The 27,431-nt window shown below is 45.4% G+C and overlaps 2 protein-coding genes across 4 annotated transcripts; one reads left to right on the top strand and one right to left on the bottom strand.

Moving 5' to 3' along the window:
* Positions 1 to 11: 11 nt before the first annotated feature.
* Positions 12 to 18,242, top strand: CLCN6 (chloride voltage-gated channel 6). Of its 3 annotated transcripts, XR_014685269.1 has the most exons (24): positions 12 to 117; positions 692 to 751; positions 1,798 to 1,863; positions 2,219 to 2,284; positions 2,979 to 3,045; positions 3,442 to 3,548; positions 3,789 to 3,915; positions 4,550 to 4,617; positions 5,040 to 5,098; positions 5,772 to 5,904; positions 6,815 to 6,928; positions 7,196 to 7,362; positions 8,256 to 8,382; positions 8,752 to 8,878; positions 9,212 to 9,365; positions 9,456 to 9,615; positions 9,746 to 9,852; positions 10,145 to 10,331; positions 11,031 to 11,188; positions 12,011 to 12,167; positions 12,887 to 12,994; positions 13,211 to 13,336; positions 14,234 to 14,747; positions 14,779 to 18,242. XR_014685269.1 is itself a non-coding variant. In XM_084495240.1 (23 exons), the coding sequence occupies exons 1-23, from the start codon at positions 34 to 36 to the stop codon at positions 14,312 to 14,314; spliced, it is 2,610 nt and encodes an 869-aa protein (XP_084351366.1). In that variant the 5' UTR covers positions 12 to 33; the 3' UTR covers positions 14,315 to 18,242. The 3 variants fall into 3 exon arrangements, 2 of the variants coding, with proteins under 2 accessions (XP_084351366.1, XP_084351367.1); XM_084495240.1 differs by having other exon boundaries at positions 14,234 to 18,242; XM_084495241.1 differs by lacking the exon at positions 12 to 117 and adding an exon at positions 165 to 510 and having other exon boundaries at positions 14,234 to 18,242.
* Positions 17,153 to 27,431, bottom strand: LOC311422325 (natriuretic peptides A). Its single transcript, XM_084495242.1, has 3 exons — positions 27,212 to 27,431; positions 25,522 to 25,807; positions 17,153 to 25,258 (listed from the first exon to the last, which is right to left on the bottom strand). The coding sequence occupies exons 1-3, from the start codon at positions 27,329 to 27,331 to the stop codon at positions 25,242 to 25,244; spliced, it is 423 nt and encodes a 140-aa protein (XP_084351368.1). The 5' UTR covers positions 27,332 to 27,431; the 3' UTR covers positions 17,153 to 25,241.

Genomic DNA, 27,431 nt, shown 5'->3' with positions numbered 1-27,431 from the left:
GGGGTGCCGGGAGAGGGGCGGCGGCGGGCCAAGATGGCGGGGTGCGGCGCGGGGCTGTGCTGCTGCTGCTGCCCGCGCTGCTGTGGGGAGAGGGAGAGCCGCACCCCTGAGGAGCTGGTACGGCCGCTGTCCCCTCCCCGGAGCCTGTGGGGCTCCCCGCTTCGGCCGCTGGTGCCGCAGCCCTCGCTGTCCCGGTCCCCCAAAGCACCGTTGTTGTCGGTTGGTCCCCGCTCCTGCCAGGCCTGGCACCTGAGGTGGTGCCGCGCCTCCTGCCCGCCTCAGGGCTCGTCCTGCCCGGCCCGGCACCGCTCCTGCGGGGGGACAGGGTGCCGGGGCAGTGCCTAGCTGCTCAGGGCGGGGTGATGCTGCCCATGCAAGTATCTTGTCCTGTGCCCCCTTGTTGGTGTGAAGGAAGGGGGGACAGGGGCTTGGCACGCTGCTTTACCTCCCCACGGCAGCCCTTCACAGCGTAGGAATGTAATGTATTCGTGCTGAAGGGCAAGCTTTAAGGTAAGGCCCAACATACGGTCACCCCCATGTAAGTGGTGGTCTGGTAACTCATGCTCCAACATTATAAGTATCAGTGGGGTAAGCCTTCCCTGGTTTTGGCTTTGCTACCAGTGTTCATGAGCACCAGTGTATGCGTTCATTCCCCTGATGTTTTCTCATTCCCATGTTCTTTGTTTTGTAGACGATCCTAGGAGAAACTCATGAAGAGGAAGATGAGATCCTTCCACGCAAAGACTATGAGGTGGGAAGTTAACTGATACCAGCTTGTGGAACTAATGGGGAGAGAGCTACAGACAGGTTTTTATCTGCTTTAATTTAAAGGGGGTAGGCACTCAACTTGCATCACTGTAGCTAGGTTGTATTGACACCAACAGAAATACCAGGAGCTGCTGTGCTTGCAAAGACTTGTTGCTCATCGTTTGATGCAGCATTTGTAGATTAATGCCCAGTGCTCTGAGTAGAACTTAAATGTTTGCTGCCCAAGTCAGACTGCTATTGAGAAAATGCATTTTCTGAATCTGTTACGTTGCTCCCCTGTTTTAATGTGACTTTACTGGCTCTTGTGGTCTTACGTCATCATGACTGTAAAAAAGTATCTGTAACTAGTTGGTCACTGTTGCTTTACTGCTGTCTGTGGTGTCATGCTGGCTCAAAGCAGATCTTATCTATCACATCCTGATTCTTACAGAAGACTTAATTTTTATGTGTCTGTGTGGTGGCCCTGAGCTTTTCAGAGTAGTTGCTCTCAGCATGGGTGTCACCAAGCTGTTGCTGTTTAGTGTAACATCAACCTGTTACTGTTTAGCTTGAAAAGGGGAAGCTGATGTGGGTAAAAGCCAACAGTACTTTGTGCTTACAGTGGGACAGTTATTATTTTAATTTTCTCCTGTGGTAAGGTTAAGAACTGGTCTAGAAAGGAACTTGTTTCTAGTGTTCCTGCTGTAGTGAAGAATTAGATTTCATGTTATCCCCTGTCAAATTGGCCATGCTTTAAGTCTAAATCTGTATCTTGTGACTTTAACTTAAAGTTGTATTAATCACTGGTTTAGTTCTGTCTCATCTTTGGCGGTGAATTTGGTCTGTTCTTTCACTTCCCAATTCTCCGAGTCTGCCTCTACTGGAAATACTTAAATGAAGTTGTTTACGGTAGTTTTTCTCCTACAACTGTTTGCCAAACCTGCTGTGGGGTTGTAATGACTTTTGTAATCTTTAACAAGGCCTTCTGTCCATAGCGTTTTGCACAATCTGTAGCAGGTGATTCTCATTGACCTTTTGGCATTCTTCCAGAGCTTGGATTATGATCGCTGTATCAATGACCCATACCTGGAAGTTTTGGAGAGCATGGACAACAAGGTAAAATTTTTTTTTTCTTTCAGTAGCTTGAGAGCTAAAGCTGTAGAAATACCTTCCACTATGGGAAGTTTGTTTTTTTCTTCTTTATGATAGAAATTCTCTTTTTGTTTTTGATGAAAAGAGTAAAAATAAGTGTAGAGATTGTAGCTCCCAGCATCTGTTCTGAACCTCACTTTTGAAGTGAATGAGGTGTTAAGCACTTCCATCTCTCTGTTTTCAGTTTGCTGTTGTCACTATCTTCTGTTGATTTATCACTATAGCTGCAATTTACCTGTGGAGCCCAAATCCACCTTTGTCTGGTTTCTGTTTGTATGTTGCTTTGATTTGGCTTTTTAAAAATCCTGTTCCTACACAGAAAGCACGGAAATATGAAGCAGTGAAATGGGTGATGGTTTTCGCCATTGGAGTCTGCACAGGACTAGTAAGTGTCATGCTGTTTGGGGAATGAAGACACTTCAGGACACTAGGCAGGAATAATTTAGAAGTCAACAGCAAAAGAGAAAAGAGGAGATACCGTTCACTGTCAGGAAGTTGAGAGCTTAGGAGTTGGAGGGGGCTTTGGGGAATTACGGCATGTTGCAGGTAGATGATTTTCTGAGAAGACTTTTTTTGCTTTCCTTTCACATCTTGCTGTGTTTTCTGTGTAAAGTATTCTGGCAAATTCTTTAATTCTGTGTACAGGAAAACTTGTCCAAAGTTAGCGTTAATCAAACAGGATGCCAGTTTATAGTTGAGCTTTATTTGTTATGTTTGGCAATACTTTCTTCACTGTACATGCTTGAAAACTAGCTTTGCTGACTGCATGCCTCAGTTAAAGTTAGCTTTTTTTGGTACCCTGAAGTATGTTGTCAGTGTTTAAAAAAAAATCACAAAACTACCATTTGAATATTCTGAAGTATATCTCTTCAGGAATAATTCTGGGATGGATCTGTCCAAGGGAGAACAAGGGAGGCAGAAAACCTGAGCTTTGTAAGCTACTTTACTCAGAACAATGCTTTTGCTTTCCTTATCCTTTGTCCTCCCTCATGCGTACTCATGGTAGGGCTTGCTAGAAGGTGGTCTTTGGTACATGTATGTAGTAGTTTCTGATGACAGGTCTGTCTTTTTTTTCATAGGTGGGCCTCTTTGTGGATTTCTTCGTGCGACTCTTTACCCAGCTCAAGTTCCGGGTAGTACAAAGCTGTATCTTTTACTTAGCATATGGTGTTCTGGTAGACTTGAGTGACCTTTTTCTTTCTGTTGCTCAGAACAGCTGACTCGTAGACATCTGCTGTCACTCACATTGTTGGTCAATCAAGTTTTCAACTTGCTTATGTAATTCAGCTCTCGAAACCAAGGAAGTGGTTTGAATATCAATATATGGGCAAAGACTAATCCCTAAAAGAATGAGTGGTTTCTCTTCCTTGTACATTAACTCTGAGCTCTGAAGGGGAGACCTGTCTTCTTGATGGGTTGTCATCTGTCCTGCCTGGAGTAGAAAGCACAAATTTGGCTCCTGATGCCAGTGGGACCCCCCAGAGAGTACCAAATGATTGTGTTGGTGGGAGACCGTTGTTGCTTTCCTTGACCTCTCTGCAGCAGTGGAAGAATGCACAGAGAAAGGCTGTCTTGCCTTGTCTTTGCTGGAGCTGCTGGGGTTCAACCTGACCTTTGTTTTTCTCGCAAGTCTTCTGGTCCTCATCCAAGTAAGATTTAAGTTCACTGCTGCTCTTTACACAAGCTTCCTTTGCTTTCATGTGGTCCTGGACATGAAGTTTCCTTCTTGTCCATAGCACTTACTGCCTGAAGGCATCGTACCAACTTCAGAGTGCTAACTGATTTAGCTAAACCGTGTGTCTCATTCCCTTGCTGTGCTCTTTGACCGAGATACTGTCAGTCTGCTATGGAGTCAATGCAACACAGTGTCAGTGTTTTCCTTTCTGCAGCCTGTGGCAGCTGGATCAGGAATTCCTGAAATTAAGTGCTACCTCAATGGGGTAAAAGTTCCAGGGGTTGTGCGGCTCCGGACAGTGGTGTGCAAAGCTATGGGAGTGCTCTTCAGCGTGGCAGGAGGTAAGAAGTGCTGCAGTGTCTTCATCTCTTTGGGGTAAGGAATCACTGAAGGGGGAGAAATGAAGGGGAAGGGCGTGGAAAGTTTCTTTTGTTCCAGTGAAATCATTTTGGGCTGGAGACCAGGGTGTGAACCTTGGATACGTACAGGGAGTAGAAAAGCAGATAAGACAGAAGGACCGGGACTATCAGGGGAACAAATATCTTTTCGAAGTGGTCTAGTCAGAAGTGGCTCTTCATGGCTCAGTCCAAGAAGGAGACCTGAGAATTATCCAGAACGCATTATGTAGAATGACCTGAAGGCTGTGTTGTAGCCAGAAGGGCATGGTAACCTGGAGAGTTCAGAGTCCTTGAAACAACAGTTTTTGAATATTTTCACCCACTTGGAGTGCAAAGTCTGTGCAAGTCTGTTCACAAACATCTTGGGGGGGACACGGGCCAGCAGCTCCCTTCACCTTGAGAGGAGAGGGCATAGCTGCCTGAACTCAGCTGAGGTTTTGGAAGCTACCAACATACATTTATGGTCTGGTACAGGGAGGTCGTGCTGTGCTATGGGAGTGGTGAGCTGATCTCTTCTGCCATTGTCAGCAGGGGAGAGGGTGGGGAGCATGCTGTCTCATCAGTCCTGTTTTTCCAGGTCTTTTTGTTGGGAAGGAGGGTCCAATGATCCACAGTGGTGCTGTCGTAGGTGCAGGTTTGCCACAGGTTAGTGCTGGCCTGGGTCACTGAGATGGGTGAGCTGTGGAGGTCGTTTATCCTTTTCCTGACTGAAATGCAGCATTGCGTTGGGTTGCCTCTTGGCCATAGTGTTGAGCACCATGCCTTTGCTTGACTACCAGCCTTGGTCTCCCTCGGATGCCTGCTCATAGCTCAGTTTGTTGCTAGAGTACAGAGTGTTGGTATTGTCTGTGCTAAGCGGTGCAGAAAAGAAAATGATTCTGATCTCCAGGAGAGTGTTTGCTACTCTCCCACTGAGGTGGGAGTAGAGTTAAACATCTCTTGTAAGCCAAGAGCAAACTCTGCAGGAGATTGTGTAGAGACCAGCAGTTCACACCCCTGCTTTGTAAGAGTACTGTGAGGAGAAAGCTTCCTTCTCCCATGTTTCTAAAGCTTTGCTTTCTCTGTAGTTCCAGAGCATCTCTTTGAGGAAGATCCAGTTTAACTTCCCGTATTTCCGCAGTGACAGGTACTGTGTCCAAGAGGGGGAGGAAAAGAGGAGGGGATGGTGAATGAGCCAGCTTTCCTGGGAGGAAGGTGGCTGCCTGGGATGAATCAGTCAGTTGTTTTTTTCAGTTTCTGTCTAGTACCCTGCAGTCTCATTCTGCAGGAGGAAGGACAGCACTGGGATACATAACTTGATTCTTCCATGCTACCCTTAAGGGATCCCAGCTCTGGTCTCCATGTTCATTGATGTTCTCTTGTACTGCTCAGCAAATCTCTACCCATTTAAAACCTTTAATCTGAATGGTTAAACAACATCATTGTTGGTAACAAGCTCAATTATGCACCCCGTATGAACAAGATATGGACCAGCCTTCTCTGGAGCCTCTGCAGGTGAACAAGAGCTTGCCTTTCCGTCTCTAGAATTCTTTCAAGTGATGCTGGAGCACTGTGGTTTGGGGTGTTTACTAGTGTACTTAGCAGTCACATAATGCCAGAGTGTTGTATTGGTGCTCTAGAGAGAGCATATGCTGCTGCAACAACTTACTGAAAAAATGATGTCTGCAGTGGCCAGTTCTTCTCGCAGCTGTCACTCATGTATTTGTGGGATATACCAATGAACGGAAACGGTCCCTTGCTTTGCAGAATCTGAGCATGTTCACAACCCTTTGCTAAACTGACATTGCTTTCCTCTTCAGGGATAAAAGGGACTTTGTATCTGCTGGAGCTGCTGCAGGGGTTGCAGCTGCCTTCGGAGCCCCAATTGGGGGTACTCTTTTCAGCTTGGAAGAAGGTTCCTCCTTCTGGAATCAGGGACTTACATGGAAAGTGGTAAGTAATGGCTCTATCTAGTTCTGTTTCTCTTTGAGCTGTACCTTGGGGAGGGCATATCTGTGAGGACATTTGCATTATCCTGTGTCTCCTGTCCGTCCTGGTAGGGAAGAGATTGCCTTCTCTATCAGTCCCCCAGAATTACTACAGATCAAGAGCAGAGATTAATCTGGTACTACCTAGAACTGCTCTATAGGCAGCAGATTTATTGTACCTGAGAGAAAAGTGTTTTGTACCTGGAGCTTTGCAGCCCAGTTCTCTGGGAGCAGACAGAGTTAAGCAGGTGCTGGATTTCTTTCTGCTGTCTTCTGCCTTGGGGAGCTGTATTGCAGCAATACCCTGTGCCTTCTAGTTACGGATTTCTCTGCCTCGTGCTTACTTTCATGATGTCTATGTTTTTTTGATGAATGTATCACAGCTCATGATGCTTTTGGCATTTCTCATACCAAATGACATGTTGATGGGATTCATCTAGTCTACTCTTTCACAGCAGGGATGGAATGAGCAAGGGGTTTGCCAAAATCGTAATGCTCTCTGAGCCAATGAAGACTTCAATTACAGCTCCAAACAAGCTGTGTTAGTGCCTTGTAATTGGTTTCTAACTACAACTTAGCATCTGTGACAAAAAAAAAAAAAAATCACTGCGGGAATTACTGGGTGAAATTCCTAACTCTTTTTGTGAGGGAAGCCAGATCAGATACGGTAGTACATTTTGGCCCTGCTGTCTTCTGCAGCAGGGAGTGGGCACTAAACCTCAGTAGGACTGTTTTCATAAAGCTTAGTGTTCTATAAGCTTGATGTTTGTTGTCATAAATGCTTTGATCACATTGAACCCTAAGTCTTAATGAAGAGCTAACTGTCAGTCTTAATTTTGGGAGTTTTTATTTCTTCTATTTTTCAACTTCCTTAGCTTTTCTGTTCCATGGCTGCCACCTTCACCCTGAATTTCTTCCGCTCTGGGATTCAGTTTGGAAGCTGGGGATCTTTCCAGCTCCCTGGGCTGCTCAACTTTGGGGAGTTCAAGGTACGATTTAGTGCTATTATTTTTCTCCCTCCGGTCTCTTGTCAGTTCAGTGTTTCTTTCTGTTTTTTTTTGTTTGTTTGTTTGTTTGTTTTTTTGTGGTTACATGCTTGTACTTGCATAGTTCATGTTTAGCAGGAACACGCTGTTAGCTTATGACAGTGTTATTCTGCTATGGTCATTGCTGCCGAAAGTCTCCTGCTGTCAAGGCAGAAGCGTTGGTGGGAAATTCCAATGACTAATGCTTTCCTTATGTTTTTCTGCATGTAGTGCTCTGAGTCTGATAAGAAATGTCACCTCTGGACAGCTGTGGACTTGGGGTTCTTCATTCTGATGGGGATCGTAGGAGGCCTTCTTGGAGCCACTTTCAACTGCTTAAACAAGAGGCTCGCCAAGTATCGCATGCGAAATGTGCATCCCAAACCAAAGCTGGTCAGGTATTTGTGCTTTCTTGAGTTTGTGTAGGTGTGTCTGATCTGTGTTCAGTGCCCCAGTGCAAATGCATTGATGTAGAAGACCAATGGGAGGAGCTGGTGGAAAACCTGTTCCTATGTGTTACTGAAATCAAAAATGAAGCATCCATGGAACTTAAGTGAACACCAGATACCAGATGTTACAACGTCTCTACATTTCTGTAATTACTCTGATGGTGTAAGGAAAGCTGTAACCCTCTTACAACGGCTGTGAAAGGGGCTCTTTATCATAGTGGCTACAGCTGAGCAAACTGGAGCTGCGTCTCCGTGCAGGATTTTTGTCTTGTCCAAACAGATGTGGAAAGAATAGCTGAATCCAGCTTTTTTACATTATTATTATCTTGGATAATTAAGTCCACAACTGAGCTCTGTGGTATTTAGAGAATTGCCATGTAATTCTGGAAAATAATGTCTGGTGTAGACAGAATTCCTAAATAAGAAGCTCATTTAAAAAAAAAAAAAAAAGTATTTCAGTAGCTAGAAAAGAAATATGAAAGACTATGCATCAGGCTGTCCAGTTCTGTCTAGACGAGAGAATTTTTTACCCTGTAAAAATATAGAGAACATCGTTTCCATGTGAACAGTCTCACCACCAAACCCTGCCCTTTGGGTTTTTATATGTGACTGTGTTCTGAGAGCAGAAGTATTGCCATTTGGGGGCAGGCAATGAAAAAAGGAAGTTAACTTAATCCTGGCAACCAAGCTATAATTCAGCTTGACTTGCAGGCTCCCCTGCTTCAAATATTAAGCTGCTGTAACTGCTTCTTCCTGCAACCATTTCAGAGTTGTGAAGAGCCTGGACTGGGTTACAGGTCTGAGTGCAGTTTCAGAGTATGGTTTCTGCTGTGTGTTTGCAGAGTCCTGGAGAGCCTGCTGGTGTCGCTGACTACCACGGTCGTGGTCTTTGTAGCCTCCATGATTCTGGGGGAGTGCCGGCAGATGTCTTCCACCAGTCACAGTGGCAATGACACTTTGAGCGTGCAGGTGAGGAATGTTCCATGAAGATTGTAGGTCTCCTTCACATTGTTCCTCCCTTCGCAGTAGCACAGGCAGGTAATGAGCCTTGAGGGCATGTAGTACCCACAGAGAACTTGAGTTAAAACCTATGGACAGCTGTAGGACCTTAAACAGTGAAAGCTGTGCTTTGTGCTTTTGTAGTTTGACAAAGCAGCTCAGGCTATGAATCAAGGAGCCTACTGTCTGCAGGCCTAACGTCTGCTATTGATATTTTGGTCTAAACATGTCAAACTGTGGGTGGACACCATATACAGGAGGGTTACACCCGTTCTGCACAAAGGCTAACATAGCAGGGAGTGGTTTTTAACTGTTCGTGTCCTTTATGTCCTGCATCAGGGTATGTCAGAGGATGTGAATTCAAGCATCAAAACGTTTTTCTGCCCAAATGAAACCTATAATGACATGGCCACACTATTCTTCAACCCTCAGGAGTCAGCTATCCTGCAGCTCTTCCACCAAGATGGTGAGTAGCTAGCAGACAGTGCTTCATGCTGTCCTCAGGCTTCAGAGCTTCATCTTGCTTGAAACAGTTTTGTTAAGTGGACCACAAAGCTAACAGCCTCTTCAAGCCTTTATGGCTCAAGAGGACTGCTGGTACAACAGCTTAACATCCCCTCTCTGGGAAGAAAGGCCTGCTTTTCCTTTTTTTTCCACTTACTCAATGTTTTCATGTGTGTTTGGACTGGAAGACTGTTTTGAGATGGGTCTGCTGTGAGCTGAAGGGTGGATGGTGTGAGACTTACCATCTGTCCAGCAGGCCTTTTCCCCTCTAGTCATGATTCTTCTTGTGTTACAGGTACTTTCAGCCCAGTCACACTCTCCTTGTTCTTCCTTCTCTATTTCTTACTTTCCTGCTGGACATACGGGATCTCTGTGCCCAGTGGTCTCTTTGTGCCATCACTGCTTTGTGGGGCTGCCTTCGGACGCCTGGTCGCCAACCTCCTCAAAAGGTGCATTGAGTGTGTGTGAGAGATGTGCTGCAAATGCATGCTGACCTCTCAGTCAGGTTATTCTAATCTTGGGGCTCTGTCTTGCCCTAGCTACATCGGCCTGGATCACATCTACTCAGGAACCTTTGCACTGATTGGAGCAGCAGCATTCCTGGGAGGAGTGGTCCGGATGACAATTAGCCTGACTGTCATCCTAATTGAATCCACCAATGAGATCACCTATGGGCTCCCGATAATGATCACCCTCATGGTGAGTGCAGGGCCTTGGCTCTAGCTTCTTGAACATGTACTAGTTGTGAATCTCTTCCTGTCAGGGCAGTGATGAGCCAAGGAGTCTTGTATTTGGATCAGCAACTCAGTACACCCTGTTTTTTCTGCAGGTAGCCAAATGGACCGGAGACTTTTTCAACAAAGGCATCTATGACATCCATGTGAACTTGCGAGGAGTACCTCTCCTGGAGTGGGAAACAGAGGTGGAAATGGATAAGTAAGGCTGCCCCTCTTGGCAGGACTGTGGGTTAGAGTTTGTCAGTAGGGTTCTTGGCTCAGAAAGGAATGTTGTAATGGGGGGATGGTGATTCATGTCCAGTGAACCAGTCTGCACCAGCTGCTGTGAGAAGAGCTGGAAGTTGTGCATCAGGCCTGCAGCAGGAAAGAGGTGCCTGGAGCCCTTGCTGGGGAGGAATGGGCAGGTGGAGATCTGAGAAACAAATTTGTGAGGCTTGGGAAGAAGCTTGATATGAAGCACGGAGCGATCTTGGATTTCTGTGTTTCCTCAGACTACGAGCCAGTGACATCATGGAACCCAACCTGACTTATGTCTACCCCCACACCCGTATTCAGTCCCTTGTTAGCATCTTGCGCACAACGGTTCATCATGCCTTCCCTGTCGTGACTGAGAACCGGGGCAATGAGAGGGAGTTCATGAAGGGAAATCAGCTGATAAGTAACAACATCAAATTCAAGGTAAGAAGTTGATTTTTCAGTAAGTTGAAAGGATAAAGAGCTTGGTTGTGCAGGAAGAAGGTCCCTTCCTTTATTATCATAGAATCATTTAGATTGGAAAAGACCTTTAAAAATCATCTAATCCAACCTTTAACCTGTACTGACAATTTTAGTATTGTCACTGCAGGATTCAGATCAGACATGAGCAATTACTAAAATACAGTTATTTAGTTAATTACTAAAATGCAATTTCAGTCCGTTCTCCTGGTTATGGCAAAGGCAGAGCAGTGCTCTGCATTAGTATAGAAGCAAACCTGAACAGGACTTCAAATAACCAGTTTAGGATAGAGGTGGAAAAATTTTGAATTCAGCACTGAAGTACTGAACCCACCCTTGAGATCAAGAATGGTTGCCTAATTGCTTCTCTCCTTCACGGGAGGAGGAACAGGCAGAATACTTTAACTTCCTGGGAAACTTGAAATTTAAGGTTGGAATTAACCACATGTTTGTGGCATTACCTGTGCTCTAGCAAAAAGGGTGCCTGACTTCCTAAATTGCAGGTTTCCTGCCAAAGGAGAGTCCCACTGGCTATTCTTACAACTACTGTGACAGCACTAAGGAACACTATCGGGTGATAGAAAGCTATAAAAAATATTTTATAGTTAGTTACTCTTTGATAATTGTTGGCCTGCTAAGTGGGTATCTGAAAATTGTATCCAGAAATCTAGCATTCTCACCCGAGCTGGAGAGCAGCGCAAACGGAGTCAGTCCATGAAGTCCTACCCTTCAAGTGAGTTGCGTAACATGTGTGACGAGCACATAACAACGGAGGAGCCACCAGAGAAGGAGGATTTGCTACAACAGATGCTAGAGAGAAGGTGAGATACTTGTAGGAACAAAGGTAGGAAAAAAAGATATTTCTTAACATCGGGATGTATTGTGATGCTTCATACAGTCCCTGTTATTTCATATTCAGGAGGAAACAGTATGAGTATCCATGTTATCAGAAGTAACTTGTCAGGACCCATCAGACAATGCTCAGACCCACACCTGTGCCTGAGTCCTGAGCTAATGACTTGATGACTCAATTGTTAAATTTCCATCAAACGCCTGCCCAAAAATATTTCCTGGAGAGGATAGAATACCTGGGGAAATTACTTGTCTTTAGAAATTAACGCCCTCTTGTACACAAAAACCTGAGGGCTCTGCAAAGCTCACTCTTACAAGAGAGGAGATAATGACCTGTTACCATACTACTTGATATCATCTTTCTGGTAACTGGACTGAGTCATATACTTTTACTGCAGTTGTTTCACGCAAAAGCCCAGTGTAGTTAATCAGTTTCTGACCGACTGAGTGTGACACGTACAGGTGAAGTTATGACCTGACACTCTATCACATGCTTCAGATGTTACTAGAATCAGTAATTTTGAACTGAAAATTGCTTCAGTAGCAAGTGATCTGAAACTGAAAGTTAGGAGACTGTCTCCATTTTACTGCTTGTATAATGGCACTTGACTATAATGGCACTTTACTGTTCTCTGATAGTTTGCTTGGAGAAAAGACTTCTTACTCTCTAGAAAGAATCCCTGAAATATTCTAGAGAAGGTTGCAGAGATAAAACAGCTGTTGGTTTGGAGGCTGGTGTGTGTGTCTCATTAGGTTCAAGTGACTTACAATATGTATTCAATCTGTTGCAGATACACACCTTACCCCAATCTGTACCCTGACCAGTCTCCCAGTGAGGAGTGGACCATGGAGGAACGCTTCAGACCTCTGACCTTCCATGGCCTGATCTTGCGCTCGCAGCTGGTCACGCTCCTTGTCAGGGGGGTTTGTTACTCTGAGAGCCAGTCAGTAAGTCTGCCTCATCTGGAGTTGTAGCAGACATCTCCACCCTGTGAGCTAAGCAAGTTGGGGATGATATTTATAAGCTGCCATGAAGAATTCACCTATTTTTCCATTTTAAGGAATGCATCTTTGCTTTGAAAGCTGAAGGCAGGTAATGTGAATTCTCCCTTGCAGCTCTAGAAGAAAGAGAATGGAATTTCTGTTTAAGCAGCCCAAGGAAAAGTGTACAGCTACTGTATTTGGGGAAAAATATTAACAACCATCACAATCTGCATAAAAATGCAATCAAAACTGGAGAATGGAGGGCAAATCTTAAATACAAACAGGCAAACTGGTGGCATATACTTTGTGTTCTTAACGCCACATGCCAAGGTCTTAGGAGATTGGCAGCTGTATTGCTAAGATCAGTATGAGCTTTTGTGTTTGAGGCCCAGCTTCCACAGAGCTGTTTTGTTGCTGCTCTCCAGTGTTGAGTATAGGTATTTCAGAGGTTGGAGAGTATATCTGTATATCTCTGAGCTAAATGCTTGTATGGGCTTGTGCTTCCGTTGCTGAATTCTAAACAGAGATGTTAAGAATGCCTTTACAGAAGTTTTGTGTGTGGGTGTGGGGGAAGGAGTCTGGGTAAGCACAGGGCGTTGGGAGGCATCATTTGCTGTGCTTGCAGAATGTGCGCTCTCATGGAAGGCAACACACTGATTTGGTGGCATTTGTTTTAATTTCAGAGTGCAAGTCAGCCTCGTCTATCCCATGCAGAGATGTCAGAGGATTACCCTCGCTATCCAGATATCCATGACCTGGACCTCACGTTGCTGAACCCTCGCATGATAGTGGTAAGAGATGCACTGTGATGTGATAGTAAGACTCTCGACCTGTCTACTTCAGTTTCCTTCTAGATTAGATTTCTGCATGAGGGTGAATGGACTGGCAAACTTTGGAGTTCTCAACATTTCAGTGAATTAGAGCAGCTGTAGCAATTGCTTATTAGTGATTCTTGGAACTACTGAAAATGCCTCTTGTAAATAACATCATTATTTCTTGTTTCTTAGGATGTCACTCCATACATGAACCCGTCTCCCTTTGCTGTCTCTCCAAACACTCACGTGTCGCAAGTCTTTAACCTGTTCAGGACAATGGGACTCAGACATCTACCAGTTGTGAATGCAGTTGGAGAGGTGAGTCCTTATCTCAGTTTTGTCCTAGCTGAGCAAGGAAGCAGATGTGTTTTTTGCAATGCTTTCCCCTTTGAGAGAGTTGAGATCTGTTTTAACATTAAACAGATATGTTTTAATGGGATCAGAATGTGGTCTTCAGGCTCTGAAGCATTGTTGATTGCTGTGACCTCATTACCATCCTTAGTGTCCAAGTCTGCTCCCTGCTTTCACCCCAAAGAACAGGACACACAGTCTGTCTCCTTTTTCAGGTTGTCAGCATGTGGAAGCTGTTACTGTCTTGTACCTTTTCAGAGTCCTTGAGCTCACCAGAGGTCACTAATTTGGCTTCCCCTTTGACAGCTTTGAGGCCAAGAGCAGAATTTCCTGAACATTGGGCAGGAGGTTTTTCTTTTGGACAGAAACTTGCATTCTGTTCTTACTCATAGGAGTAGAAAAATAAAGAAGCTTTTGAACGGTTTGCGCTTGATTTGCTGTACTTATCTCTTTGCCATCTACAGTGCTCAGAAATAGTCAGTAGGTGTCAGTAACTTCCTATCAGCATCATGAGAAACTTTCCGTAAGCCTGAACAAGGAAGCAAAATCCTTATGATGATGATAATAGCCTGAACTGGTCTTTCCTTATGAGACATCAGTGCTTTTTTCTTTTTTTTTTTTTTTTTTTTGCCTCTAGATGTTCCTAACAGTAGGTATGTGCTGGGAGAGTGGGGTGTCTGTTCTGGTGAAACTTTAGCTTGAACCCACTGTAACTGCATTGGTCGAGAAGTGTTTGAAGGTTTTCACATGTTTTTTTGGGTTGGAAAGTACAACAGCTCTAACAGCTCTACCACGCACGTCTCTTAGTGGCACATCTGTGATACTGACATATCGTTTTTTTTTCCTTTTTTCTTCCTCTTTAAGATTGTTGGGATAATCACTCGGCACAACCTGACCCACGAATTTCTGCAGGCAAGACTGAGACAACACTATCAGACCATTTGATGCCCCTGCCCCACTGCCGGTGTGGCTACCTCCCTCTTCCAAGCCTGCACACGCGCTCGCATTCTGCTTGGACCCCACAAGGCCCAAGACTTGCCGTTTGGCTTCTCACACGCATATCAAGCCTGGGGAGCTGGAAAACATCTTGCTAGCCAGAGAATTAGAGGAGCTGCCTGAGCCTGGAGCTGTAGACTGGTCTCAGGCACTTGGTTTGATCACTCTTGATCCAGGTTTTATTTTTTTTCCTGTGCGCCCAGCCTTTCATGAGATGTTGTCTTGACATTATACATTCAGCTTTTTGTTTTTTGAGGCTTGGACAAAAGAACCATCTAGCTCCACTGTGTCCTGTGCAGAGAACTGCAGCATCTTTTCCCTGTCTACCTGTGCGTTTCTTTTCCTCTTCATCCCTTGTTCCTGCAACTGTTGCCTTACTTGTGTGAGAGGGGGGTTGCTGTCAAGGCGAAGAGGAGATAATGAAGTTTGCAGTTATCAGATAGCTGCTTTGCAGGATAGCTTTTCTCAAAAGTGGTATAAAAAGCCAGTTCTTTGGAAATGCACATCTCTTTGTGGGTGTTCCCAGTTGCCCATATTTTTCCACTCTGGCTTTCTTTTTTTCCTTATTTTTCTACTCCTTACATGGGAGTGTTCTTGCTGTGACATTTTTGACAACAGCTGACTTTTGAGAGCATCTCAGAGAATCAGGAGTTCTGAACAGTTCAATTGCATTTACTGTTTGGATTATAAATGTTCAGTACTTTTGCAGAGCATCTCAGAGAAGGAGGCTTTCTTTTTCCCTGTTAGCTGTTACTCTTATCTCCCCGCAAGAAACTCTACTAAGGTACTCTACTTGTGGTACTCTGCTTTGTCACTACCTGTATTTATAGGCACGGTGTCCTTTCCAGCTATGGCTATAGACCAGGAAACCCCACTTCCTCAGAGCACAGAGAATTGTGGATTTCTGGAGGCAGTTACAACTGATGCCCTGTCTCTGGGTTTCATTGAGTTACCTCTGTGTTGTGAGAGAAGCTGGCGGGACTTTAGGCTGCCATACAGGAAGGATACTTAGTGCTAGCAACTAGCAGGCAGGATTATACTGCAGGCTGATACGTGGGGCTGTCTGGCTTTAAAAACTCTAGGATAATGTTTGCAGCTGCACAGCCAAATGTCTAAGGGTAAAATGAGCACTTAGGAGCCAGTTGCAGCCAGTTCACTGCTTTAGCAGGTACCATCCTGGCCAGCACCTGTATTGTTCCAGCAGGCACCTGCCTTTGTGAGTTTTGCATACAGATAACCCTGAGTGGGAAGTCAGCGTTGTGCCTCTGGGGACTGTGGAGCTGATTGGCTTGATAAAGCACAGAGCATTCTCTCAGCCAAGAGACTGGGCTAAGTAACATGGGGAATGTATCCCAGGAAAGTTTCTGCACAGCCTCCAAGCACTCCTGTTAACCTCTTAACCTGTTGTCTGCCATAAGGAGCTAGCTAGATGAGAACTGTGGCAGAAGGAAGTCAGACACTGTTCCATTTCCTGAAATCAGGAACTCACCTGTGTTGAAAACTATCCTGAATAACACTGGCAGAGTTGTGCTCTTTCCTTGCATGTCAAAACACTACTTCTGTTAGAGCAGCCTCTTAGTGGAAGCTGACTGTTGCAGGGCAGTGCTTTGCAAGCCACTGACACCTGCTACAGTTAGGGCTAGGAGGTTTTGTGCCTAGGGCACCAGCCATAGTCTTAAGTAGGGCTCTTTAAGTCACAGGAGCTCTTTAAACATTCATGTAGCCATTGCAGTCCAGGTAGTTGTGGGACAGATGTGTTCTCTGGCTGTGCTTGCAGTAAACACAGATGAGTCACAGGATGCTCTTGATTTCTGTCCTGCAGATGAGAGAAAACTTGGTCTTAAAAGCAGTTCCTGAGGCAAAATTCTAGGGTGGAATTGATCCTTGTCATACAGGGCATAACACATCTCAGCTGGAAAGTTTTTTAGCAAAGCTGTTCATAAGCACTTAGTTTTTTTTTTTTTTTTTTTTTATTCCTCTCCATTGACATCTGGAGGCCTTGTTTTTTCTTTCAGTGTTCTTTCTCTCTGGCCTTCTTATAAAGAGAGGAATGGTGGATCTTTGCTTTCAGGAATGGATGTTACAGCATTTCCACAAAGGACAGAATGGGCTGTGGTACATGCAGTAGCAGTTGTTGCAAGGGAAGCTGGATCCTTTGTTAGCCATGGCGAGTGTCCATTGGGTAGTATCCAGGGCTTCTTGGGAAAGGACCTATGCTAAAGAGCAGGGAATACAATTCATTCTTTCTCTTACTGTGAAGCTAGCAACAACAGCTCTTGTCTCTGCCACTAAAGTTGTTTTGCTGGCTTCTGAATATCTTAGTTCCGTTTCAGGTAAGGCATGCAAGCTCTTAAACTTTCTAGAGTAAAACAAAGGCGTTTTCCTACAGCTAGTACCCACCTTGTGCCTTTCAACCTGAACTCCTTAGCTGGGACAGATGTAGCGTTGTTCCTAGAGCACACAAGTCAGCATTGGCCTCTGCTTTTGACTTGCAAGTTGTTTCCCAGGTAGGGTAAGGACATTTTCTCTGGATAGTCTGTGTAGTTGGTTTTTAAATGCCTGTGTTCCCTGAGCACTGGTTGTGCACTGAGCTGCCCCAAGGAACTTCTAGCACCCCTTTGTACTCCCTGAAGCTGGACTGTGGGTTTGAAATATGCTTCTGGTAACCTATCTTTCATTCAAAGGATTTGTGCTCTTCTGCAGTTACAAATTACAGGAATTCTGTTCTGGGATTTCACATCCTTCTAGTGTGGAAATAGCAATCCCATGCTGTCAGAAAACCTCTGAAGAGTGCCCTCTCTCTGTGGTAAATCCTTTTCCTGTTACTTATGTTGAGTGACTGCATGTGGAAGGTTCCTTCAGTCCATGCACCTGAACCTGAGGTCCTTAGATTGTTGCCTTGAGCCAGTCATCTCTTGTTTTATTTGTGAACATGAGCTGCAGCAGTATATTTTGTTGTAGAATGTCTTACCCTTGCTGCTAAGGCCTGTAGTTAGGTGATCCAGGCCAGACAGACAGAAAAATCTTGCTAAACGTCGAGCTCCAGCTGTGTTTCCCTGTGAGAGTCAGCTGTCAGCACTGTCTGCTCTGCCTGTGCATCTGTCTTACTGAGAACTTTCAGCTGGAAAACACGCCTGCTTCACTCTGTCAGTAAAGAAGTTTTAACGAGTGGTGGTGGGGGACCCCGTCAGCCTTTTTAAAGGGAAATCTGAGTGTGCAATCACCAGTCATGTAGTTTGCAGAAAGGAAGTTACAAGTTCTTGTGACGTCTGGAGATGCAGCGTTTCACCTCTGACTGTAGACTGTTGCAAAGAGCCTGAGTTGAATTAGTCCTGTTCTCACACTTCGGTCACTAAATTCCTTTCTAACAACGTGCAAGCTGCTTTTGTTCTGGCTACTTAGTGGTTTACCAAGAAACTCTTAGCATAGGTGCCTATAACCTTTTACTCAGAGCAACACTAAAGGAATACATGTAGTAACCAAGAACTGGATTAGTACTGATGGCAGAAGTTCGGGGCAATATGGGGCACTCTCCCCGCCTCATGTTTTCCTGTGCAGTGTTAATTATGCAGTTTTGAATTAACTTACTGTGAGCCATTCCAATGGTAGCAACTTACCTTTCCATTTGTTTTATTTTGCACTGTTTTTGTTATAAAATGATGTAAGCTAATTCCACAATGTATATAAACTGTATTTTTTTTAAATTTGTATGAACATATTTTTATTTGAACTATGGCACTTGGGAAGTATTCATGTAACCATAACATGTCTGAGAGTAAAATGTTTGTGTGTCTCCTTCAGCACTTCAAGGCCTCGTGATGTTTCTAGTGTTTTATTTTTTGTCCTTTACTATAATAAAACTGGTAGAACATTGCAATATTCAAGAACGTGATTTGGGATAGATGAGTAGTTGCTATTTATAAGCTGTCTGGATCTGACAGTTTCACAGGAGGTGCCCTGAGGCTGGACAGAAATAGGAGTTGTTACAAACCTGTAGGCTGCAACCACTCTAGCTCCGTGTTCTCTCACAACAAAAGGAAGGAATTAACAAATGTATGATAAGGAGTTGAACTGTGCACACTGCTAGAGGTGACTGCTGCTTTTCTTATCTGGGAACTCTTGCTTTCTACCCTCCTGTAAGTTAATGAAAGACATTTAGAGTGTAGTGTTGCACCTCTTGTTTTACAGGTGATTTCTCCAAATGTGAAAAGTCTTAACTTCATCTTTAGCCCTTATTTAATTTGTGGCTATACAGAAAACCTGTGACAATTTTTGGTCTTTCATCAAATTTGTGCATAAGTACAGCCTTTGAGCACAGTATTTGGCCCAAAAGCTCACCATCATCCCATGCTTGTTTTTCTTCATCGGGTAGCTGTGCTGTACAGGCTGCACGTAGCAGCTCTCTGATGCACTCTCGCAAAGCCAGCAGCTCGTCTGGCTCCTGCCATCAGTCCCCTGTTTGGTGTGTGTGTAATGACACAGAAGAAGGGCCTGAAATTGATAAAAGCATCTGTTGGGAGGAGATGGCAGAAAATCTGTGGGTGGGAGCAAAATAAGAAGCAACATAGTCTGCTTAATTAAGTTAATTAATTCCTCCTAGCAAGGAATCAGTAGAAGAGAGTCAGCAGGAGAGTAAGTGGGGGAACTCTGCTTCAGCTCTGTTACTGTCTTCAGTCCTAAATACAGTAATGTAGGAGGAAGTGAGAGCAGTTAATTGTCTTTTTAAAACCAAGGCACATCAACTGCTGCTTTGGAGTAACAGTAAATAAAGGAGGCCAATAGACTGTTTTGTCTTTCTCCCTCAAATTTCACACAAAAAAGGGAGGTGTCTGGCACATTTATGCTTAAAGCAAATGGCTTCATGTTTAGATTAAAACCTCTTTCTACTGAGGTTTATAGGCTCATAAATCCAGCCATGTGTTGTGACCCCAGTACTTGTAAACTGTATTTAACAGGAGAATTTAGTGTTCAGTGAAATTTTCTTCTGCTTTGCTGACAGAATACAAGCCACCAGCTTCAGGGTGTGTATGCACGTCCAGGTGTGTATCATGCAGCACCCACAGGAAGAAACAGCATAACTGCCCCAGGCTTTCATTGCACGTATGCATTTGATGAGATAACGAAGTTCTCTTCTTGTCCAAGGTGCTGAAATGCTTTTCAGCAGCATCGAGAGATACTCAGCTGCTTTAACATCCACTGTAGGTTTTGAGTTGCAGTGTGGGAAGTAGTTCGTTCACAGCTGGAAGGGAGGTGGCAGTGAGGCTTTCCTCCCTTCATCATCTGGGAAGTGAAGGAGAAGTTTCAATGGGGTTTAAAGGTCACTATTCAAAATTAGATAAGCTGTCCTTTTTTCAAGGCAGTGTCAAAACTTCATGGAAAGGAAAAAACAAGCATGAGTAACTCTATGGGCTGTGTGTAGTTTATTGCACGTTTTACTGATCTTTGAGCAGCTAGGAGCAAGAGACTGAAACCCATTTATACCAGTCTGTGGAGAACACACAAAGTAATGTTATGCTGAAGTATGGTGAAGAGCTCACAGCTCCAAAGGGAAAGACAAGACAACCTTGAGAGCCTTACTGCTTGTATTAGAGAATAGTTTGGTGAGATGCCCAACTTTACATGCTGATTTTACCTTCCTTTTGTTTCTTCCTACTTCCTAGTTCCTACTAGTAGATCTCACTTGAACTGCCTCCTCTGTACCTTGCCTCTTCTTAAAAGTTTCTACTCTCAACTGTGCTTCTGTTTCTGTGCAGGATTCTGCTGGTTTTCCAAAAGAACAGTTAGGATATAGGAAGGGAAGATAAGGGAAGATCCTACAAATCCTTCTTCCTTCCTTTCCTTCTCACATGAGAGCCCAAATTCTGATCACAGCTTTAGGCTTTTTTTTTTTTCTTTGTTCGTGAAAGCATGTCAGAATCTGCTCCTAGGAAAACAAAATACAGACATGATACAACTCTTGTTCATAAAGGGCCAGCTGTACTACTGAGATGGAACTGAAGTGCCTGTGACTCTTCATGCTAGGAACAGCAGTTGTGCTACTGATCAGTTTTGTTCAGGTGGGTTGACAGGAAGGGAGGCCTCAAATATTGCAAGCAATCAGTAAAAGGAACAGAGATCATGGCAGCTTCTGGTCCAGCAGTGAGGCACAAGAGCTTGAAGAATGAAGCCCACTGCATTCTGTCATTTGCTCTGGTAAAGGATTGGAGATTGGAGTCAGCAGAAGATTCCCTTTTGAAGTTGCTTGTCAGTAGCAGCTGTCACTGGCGTGGCAATGGTTCAGCCCCAGCAGAGAATGACAGCACAGGGACACTCTTGTTTTGAGAGGCTTCACAGTTGAAAGGTGTGAGAGAAGCACTAGAAAAGATCCCCTGTCCTTTCCCTCCCAGCAATGCCTCTGACTCTTGCTTCTTCACTGGGGAAATTACAAGACAAGTGCTGGACAACTGCGTGCCAGCTGTCTGAAGGAGCTGTACGTCTGGGGAAGTGTGCAAGAGACCCAGGGAAGGGTTGCTCTCATCTCAGCAGAATCATCAACAAGCTTTCTGTTACCGTGGTAGCCTCTGTCTTTGGGCATGGTGCCATCGTACTGTCAGCTGTAAGGAGCTGCTGCTGGGGATGACTGGGGTGCACTCATCAGCAGGTGTCAATCGGCAAAGAAGCCTTTGGGGGTAAGCTTCGGTGGATGTAAATCAAGCAAGCTGGATAGGGCCAGATTGTTATGGAAATTGGCACAGCTCCACTCGTCCCTGCAGCAGCTGAGGATATGCACCCTATACTTCACGTACGATTTCTTACAAACACAAAGCAGTGGTGACAGCTCCTCTTGGCATTCTTGCTTGCAGGCCGGGGTTTTGGTGATGTTCAGTGAAACATTTTGTGTAGCAGGAGGCTGGAAAGGGATAGTGCAGCCTCAGAGAGAGAGAAAGAAACTCACAAATCTGATTTGCAGCAACAAAAAACCTGCAGGCCAACTGGGCCACTCTTCCAAATGAGGTTCATGTCCTACAGTGAGTATGAAGCATACCGGTGTAATTACTGTATTTCCAAGTTCAAAGGAAGGAAAGCTGCTGAATTATGCACTACCAGTCCGGGTTATTGCCAGAAGCTATTAGGAAGCGAGGATGGAGTCTGGCGTCGCAGGAGGTGGCAAATGTCATCAGAGCCCAGCAGAAGGCGTGAGGTTGGTCTCTCTCTGATCTCCCTGGGATGTTTCTTCCTCCGCACAAGAAGTGTAATAGCACTGGGGTAAGTCCTAGGTTCTGTGCTGGGGGGGTTGATGAGTGTTTATAAAGCACTCAGATACCCAACAGTGTGGAGGAGGGCAGGATTTCAGAACTCTGTCCCGTGGTCAGTGCTGAATAGTTGCTGGTAATGTAACTGCCGTTATCTGGCTTTGACATCAGCTCTTTGTAGCAATAGCTTTGTCCCAGAGGCATCCTGTTTCTGAATTGTTTACAATTACAAGCTACATTGATTCTCTGTCGCAGGTCTGACTCATAGCACAGTTGCTAAAGCTGAAGTGCTGGTGTGGCTGTGTGGCCACCAGTCTTTTTCCTGTGCTGTTACTGACACGCACTGCAAACCTTGCCTTCCCTTAGGGGGAGTTTCTTTAGAAGATTTGCAATGGTCCTGGATAGGTGTGAAGTCTTAGCAGGAATACATTAATCTGCAGTTCATGTTCTCACAACAGCCTGATACTGCTTATTTCTTCTCCAGTCTGGTTCCCCCTTTTCCTCCAAAAAGTTCCATCAGGATTAATTTCCGCAATGTATGGGCAGCAAAGGCAGCTCCACCATAAATCCAAAGGAAGCTGCCTCACATTTCCATGTGGGTCTGTGCTGCTGGCAGAGAGCATGCCCTAGTTAAAGGGAATGCCTGCATCCCTTCATGGCTAGCATGTGCAGCTGTGTGAATCTGCTGCAGTGAAAAGAGCAGAAGAAACCAAATGCCATTAGGTGTCTGCTTCTATCTGCATGAAGGGGAAAGACTGCAGCGTGGCTTTAGCACCTCGCGTGTACGTATGGGACAACGGAACCCTCCTCTGAGTGGCTGAGCCATGAACACAGGTCCAGGTTGCTGCAAAGTGAGGCAGAGCACGAGCACTTGATGAATCTCACCCTGCTGTAAGTGCTTGTGCCTCGGTCCTTCCCCTTCTGCAGACGTCAGCCTGGTGACCTGTTCTGTGACCCAGCTGATAAATGAATTCACACGCTAGCTTGTTCCAGGACCTTCCATTCCTGCACACACGGACTGAAATTCCTCACCTCGCTGAAGGCAAGTTCCCAGCGGAGCCTTTTGGGTCTCTGTAGGCACTCTCCTGGCCAGAGTCTTTCTGTACCCTCTTCAGAAAGCAACCGATACAGCTCCAGAGAGGAGTTCAGCTTTCAGGCGTCCTTGCTCTCTCCCCAAACAGTGGGCTGCTTTTGTCTCATGCTTATTTGGGACCAGCCATTCCCTAGTCTCTTTCCTGCCCTCTCTGACCCAGTTCTCACAGCACCAGTGACTTGCAGTGCTTTGCTCATCCCTGGGGGTGGTTCCTCTCTGCCCGTAGAGTTTATCAGTGCTAAGTTTCCCTCATTCAGCTCTTCCAAGTGCTCTTTTCCGTGTGCAGTCCTACTCTGACCTGGCAGCGAGATTTCCCTGGGGGAGATTTACAGCTCAGTGTGTTTATGGGAGCAGCAGTAAAAATCCGGCCACAGAGATCCTTTTTTCCTAGATTGCCTGCCCTCAATTAGGTTCTCCCAGACTGTAGGGTCTATTAACATGCTGTCTGCAAGCCAATACAGACTTGTTCCACCAGGAACTGGCTTGCTGGCAGTACTGGACCCACCTGGCTTCGGGTCAGGCAGCGCCAACTCTTCTTGCCATTTTTAGCACGTTCCACTGAACCCATTAGTGTTTTGTGCCCCGGGGGGCTGACAGGGAGGGATAATTTACAGGGTCTTGCTGCGTCCGTGCCAGTTTTGCTCAGCTAGCTAAAATTCAGCTCCAGCAAGGGCTCTTAGTGTTAGAACATGAGGGTTGGTTGTAGGGCGTGAGGAGCCCAGTGTGGAGGGATCCACCTGTGTTCCCATTAGCTGCAGCAGGAAGAAAGGGGCTGCAGGGCTGCATTTGGAAAGCCTGTTTGAAGGAACAAAGCTGTGTTGTCCTCACAATAGCTCCCAAAAGCCATTTACCAGCTGGAGGGCCCTTGATTTATAAAACCACCTCTGAGTAAATGCAAAGTCACTGTAGCTTTTTTCTACAGAGCTGTTTTGTGGCTGCTGCTGGGAGCCTTGATCTGGGAACCAGTTCTGCTAGAAAAACCCTTGTGGACGCTATTGCATGGAGTATTTTATCTTTGGCTGGTGCTGGCCAGAAGGAGATGTTCTGATGTCGGAGTGGAGCAAAATGATTCCCTCAGGCAAGTTTCTGCTCTTCTTGCCTGGGGAAGAATCACGAGGGCCGGCACAGCGGGCAGCATCAGGTGCCTCTTGGAGGCCTTGTCAGCAGCACAGAGAGTGCCTGGAAGGGCAGCTTGTCAGAAATGCCATGTGTGGCATAAGCCTTTAAAGGGATACAGCAGCCTTAGCTGTAAACGCTGTGTGCAGGAGTGGTGTGCCACTCAGCACCCCATCCTACGGTGTCGCTGTAGCTGGGGTTTCTGAGAGCCGTTGTCAGCAATTTGTGTGTCTCTGGCACCTCTGCCTGCCCATGGCCTGCCTCAAATATCATTCCTGTCCCTACAGATCCCTTCCATGGGGGTGTGTGTGTGATCACAGGACAGTTGCACACAGCCTGGGCTCAGAGCTGTTGCTGCAGCTGACCAGGGAACCCAAGCGATTTGGTCCTTGGGATGCCAACTGGATGTGGTCTTGGAGACATAACCCTATGGGGGGAGAGGGGGAGTGGCAGGGAAATGGGGTTCGGGCCAAATTCAGATCATAGGTATGAGATTCAGCTAAAAAGGTTTAAATGAGATCTGTATCAGGCTTGCAGTCTGTGTGTTAGTCATGTTTAGAACAACCGTGTGAGGGGCTGTTCCCAGAAAGTGATAAATGTTATGCCCAAGCTGCTCTGTAATAGGAGTGACCCCTCCTTCCCTCACATGTAGAAATACTGAGATAGGATTCACACCCTCTGAGGATCCTTCAGGAAGAACTGGGGCTCAGGAGCTCAACCCCATAGAGAGTGAAACAAGACACAGTCAGTGATGTATCTTTCTGTTGATGCTTGTAGCCTTTATTCGGTCAGTGCTAGAAAGCATATACAATGAATTCCCTTTCCTCCCTCTGGTTATCTTCTTACTTGTGAAGTTTTGCTATCTTTCTAATTTATTTTCTTGTAAATTTTGCTTACGTGAGGGATTTATGGCAGTGGCGTGGCAATTGCCTTGACTGAATAAGCTATATCAGCAAAAGGACTCTCTTGGTACTGAAACCTGTCTACAGGAGGGCTCGTGTTGGTCTTCCAGTGTTGAGCAAGCTTTTTTTCCTGATAATGTTATAATTTCGTAGTGCACAGAGGGAAATTCTAGTGAAAACCTCCTTCTCATTTCTCCCAGGTTCATACTTTCTCAGTATTGTGTAAGATCCAGCCTTGCGGGTACCAGAGTACCAATAAAAAGTAGGCTTTTGACATTAGGAAAATACAAGAAATTTAATGCAACAGACAGGAGAGAGGTCCAACATAGATGTCTGATGTGTTAGTTTTATTTAAAGATGGTCTCTTGGTGCTAGAGTAAGAAATGTTCTTTAAAAAAATCAAATAAATAAATAAATAAATAAATAAAAATAGGAATAACTTTCTGTTGAGGCGTTTAGGAAGCATCTGGCTTTCATCTTGGGAGGAACGGGTACTGTAAAGCATTCTTCAGAGCACGGGTAGGGAAGTTGTCCTAGTTCTTCCTGGAACCTGCAAGCCAAACATGCAATAAATGTTACTTGAATCTGTCTCCCAGTATACACCGCTATTGCCAGCAGTGCTTTTATCCATCAAATCAACAGACACAGTTTAAGTTTCACACTAGCTTAAGTTTCATGCTGAAGCGAACGCCTTTCTCAACCTGTGTAACTATTTCTTATTATTAAAGACTTAAACGAGAGCCTGCTCCTCCCTTGCTGCCTAACACAGCTGTAGTCTGTTCTGTTCACCAAATTGGCTTAGGCTGGACTCACCATTGCATCCCATTCCACTCAGGGAGCCAATTCTATCAATTCTCCTCCCGAAGCAGCCAGAATCTCTCATCATCCTGGGCATCTGCATCCCCCGCAGTCTCTTGAGGAAGGGGTCCCTGTAGGACAGAGGGGTGTTGGGTGCAAGCTTGGACTCAGCCTTCTGGTCATCACTGTCATCTATGAGTTCTGGTGGGATCTCCTCCTGGGTTTTGGGCACTTGCAGGTCAGGATTGGACTCCAGGGCTTCAATCAGTGCAAACTTATCCTCCAGTCTCTCCAGCAGAGCCTACAAGAGAAGAATTAGTTTCATGAAACTCAGAGTTTCATGGTCATTTGCTAGTCCTTCAACTCATCTGATTCTGCATTCACCTATGGTCCTAAATCCACCCCTAGGGAGTCTCTCAGGTTGGATTCCAGATTTGCTGGTGGTTCTTGAGCTCGGCAGTAAATTCACTAATTCCACACTAATTCTGTCTACAGGTAGGTCTAGCCAAAAGCTGCTAGAAGCTGTCTTCCACAGCAGTGTTTCTTACTGGCAAGGTTAAAACAGCTCTTGGCAGAGAAACAAAGTAAGGTCTGCCTTGCACCGGGACTTAAAACTCAATACGTCAGTGGTACACAGTCTCAAAGTACTTCTAAATCCATAATGACCCCCATGTTCTCAGAAGCTGTCTGCAATGCTGCTTGTCAGCCATCGGCTTTCTCTTCTTTTTCTGCCTAAGATCACCTGCTTGCTTGTCACTTGCTGTTGCAGTGGCAGCACTGTGAGGAGCTCTTGGTGTTTCCACTAATCTCTGCATTTGGAAGTCACCCTCCTCAGCTAGCTGCTGGAGATAGCGGAGCCTGGAGGCATGAGGCAGTTTGGCTGACACCGTCCTAATTATCTTAGGGAGTTCGGTCTTGGTCCGATGCTGCAATAATCTGGCCTTAGCTGGCCAAGGAAATGTTGAAGTTGTCAGATTTGGTCTTGCAAGACTGAATCTTAAGTTTGTATTGCTTCCCAAGCTGTTGTAATAATGTTCTCTAAGGATCACCCTTTGTTCTCTAAGTATCACTCTCTGTTCTCTACCTATCACTCACAAGTTTGCATGTGGTAATTTTGTAGCTCTAGGGTCTTTTCTGGATGAGTCCCAGTACACAATGATACTGCTCCTTTCGATTTGCGCAAGTAGTGCATCTGAAAGTCTTACTTTGGGTGCTCTGCTTTGCCTCCTCAGCTCCCACCTATCTGCAGCTCAATTCCCTTAAACCCACAAAGCTGGAGCAGTGTGACTGCCCTGCTCCTCTGGATCTGCCATTTAGCAGGACAGACAGAAGGAGCCCACCCGAAAGTTGTCTACTTATTCTTACAGAGCTACTGCAATGCATCACTTTGTTCTCTGTCTGGGACATTGCTCCAATTCATTCAGAAACCTGAAGGGAGGGGGCTGTTTAAGAAAATAAGAACCAACAGCCCAAAGCAGACAGCCCACATCACAATTCTGTTTCCCCAGGAGCTTGGGTGATCCCAGCGCCAGAGGGGATTGCTCTACAAAGCTTCGTTAAACCCCTGTGAAGAACTGAGACTTCATCCCCCAGCATGTGATCGCTAATGCAGCTACCTGGTTGTACAACAGAAAGGCAAAGACACCACCTCACGCTCCTCTAAGCCCCCTGAAAGTTTAACCTTGCAAAAGCAGAGAGTCCTCACCTCCATGCTGGCCAGTTCTTTGGCGGGGCTGAGGCTGTAGATGGGGTTGGCTCTGCTGGCTTGGAGCTGGATGAGAAGCAGCAAGAGGAAACCACAGGAAAATGAGCCTTTAGTGTCCATGGTGCTGCCTTGTTCGGAATATGGGGCGTTCGAGCTGTTTCTTCTGAGATGGCTCTTCAGGTCTCTCCCTTCCTTGTCCTATCCTCTCTCTTCTGAAGCT

Source organism: Aythya ferina (assembly GCF_964211825.1).
Source record: "Aythya ferina genome assembly, chromosome: 21".
Lineage (NCBI taxonomy): Eukaryota > Metazoa > Chordata > Aves > Anseriformes > Anatidae > Aythya > Aythya ferina.
The sequence above is the reverse complement of the archived record's forward strand: the minus strand, read 5'-3'. Positions and strand labels throughout refer to the sequence as shown.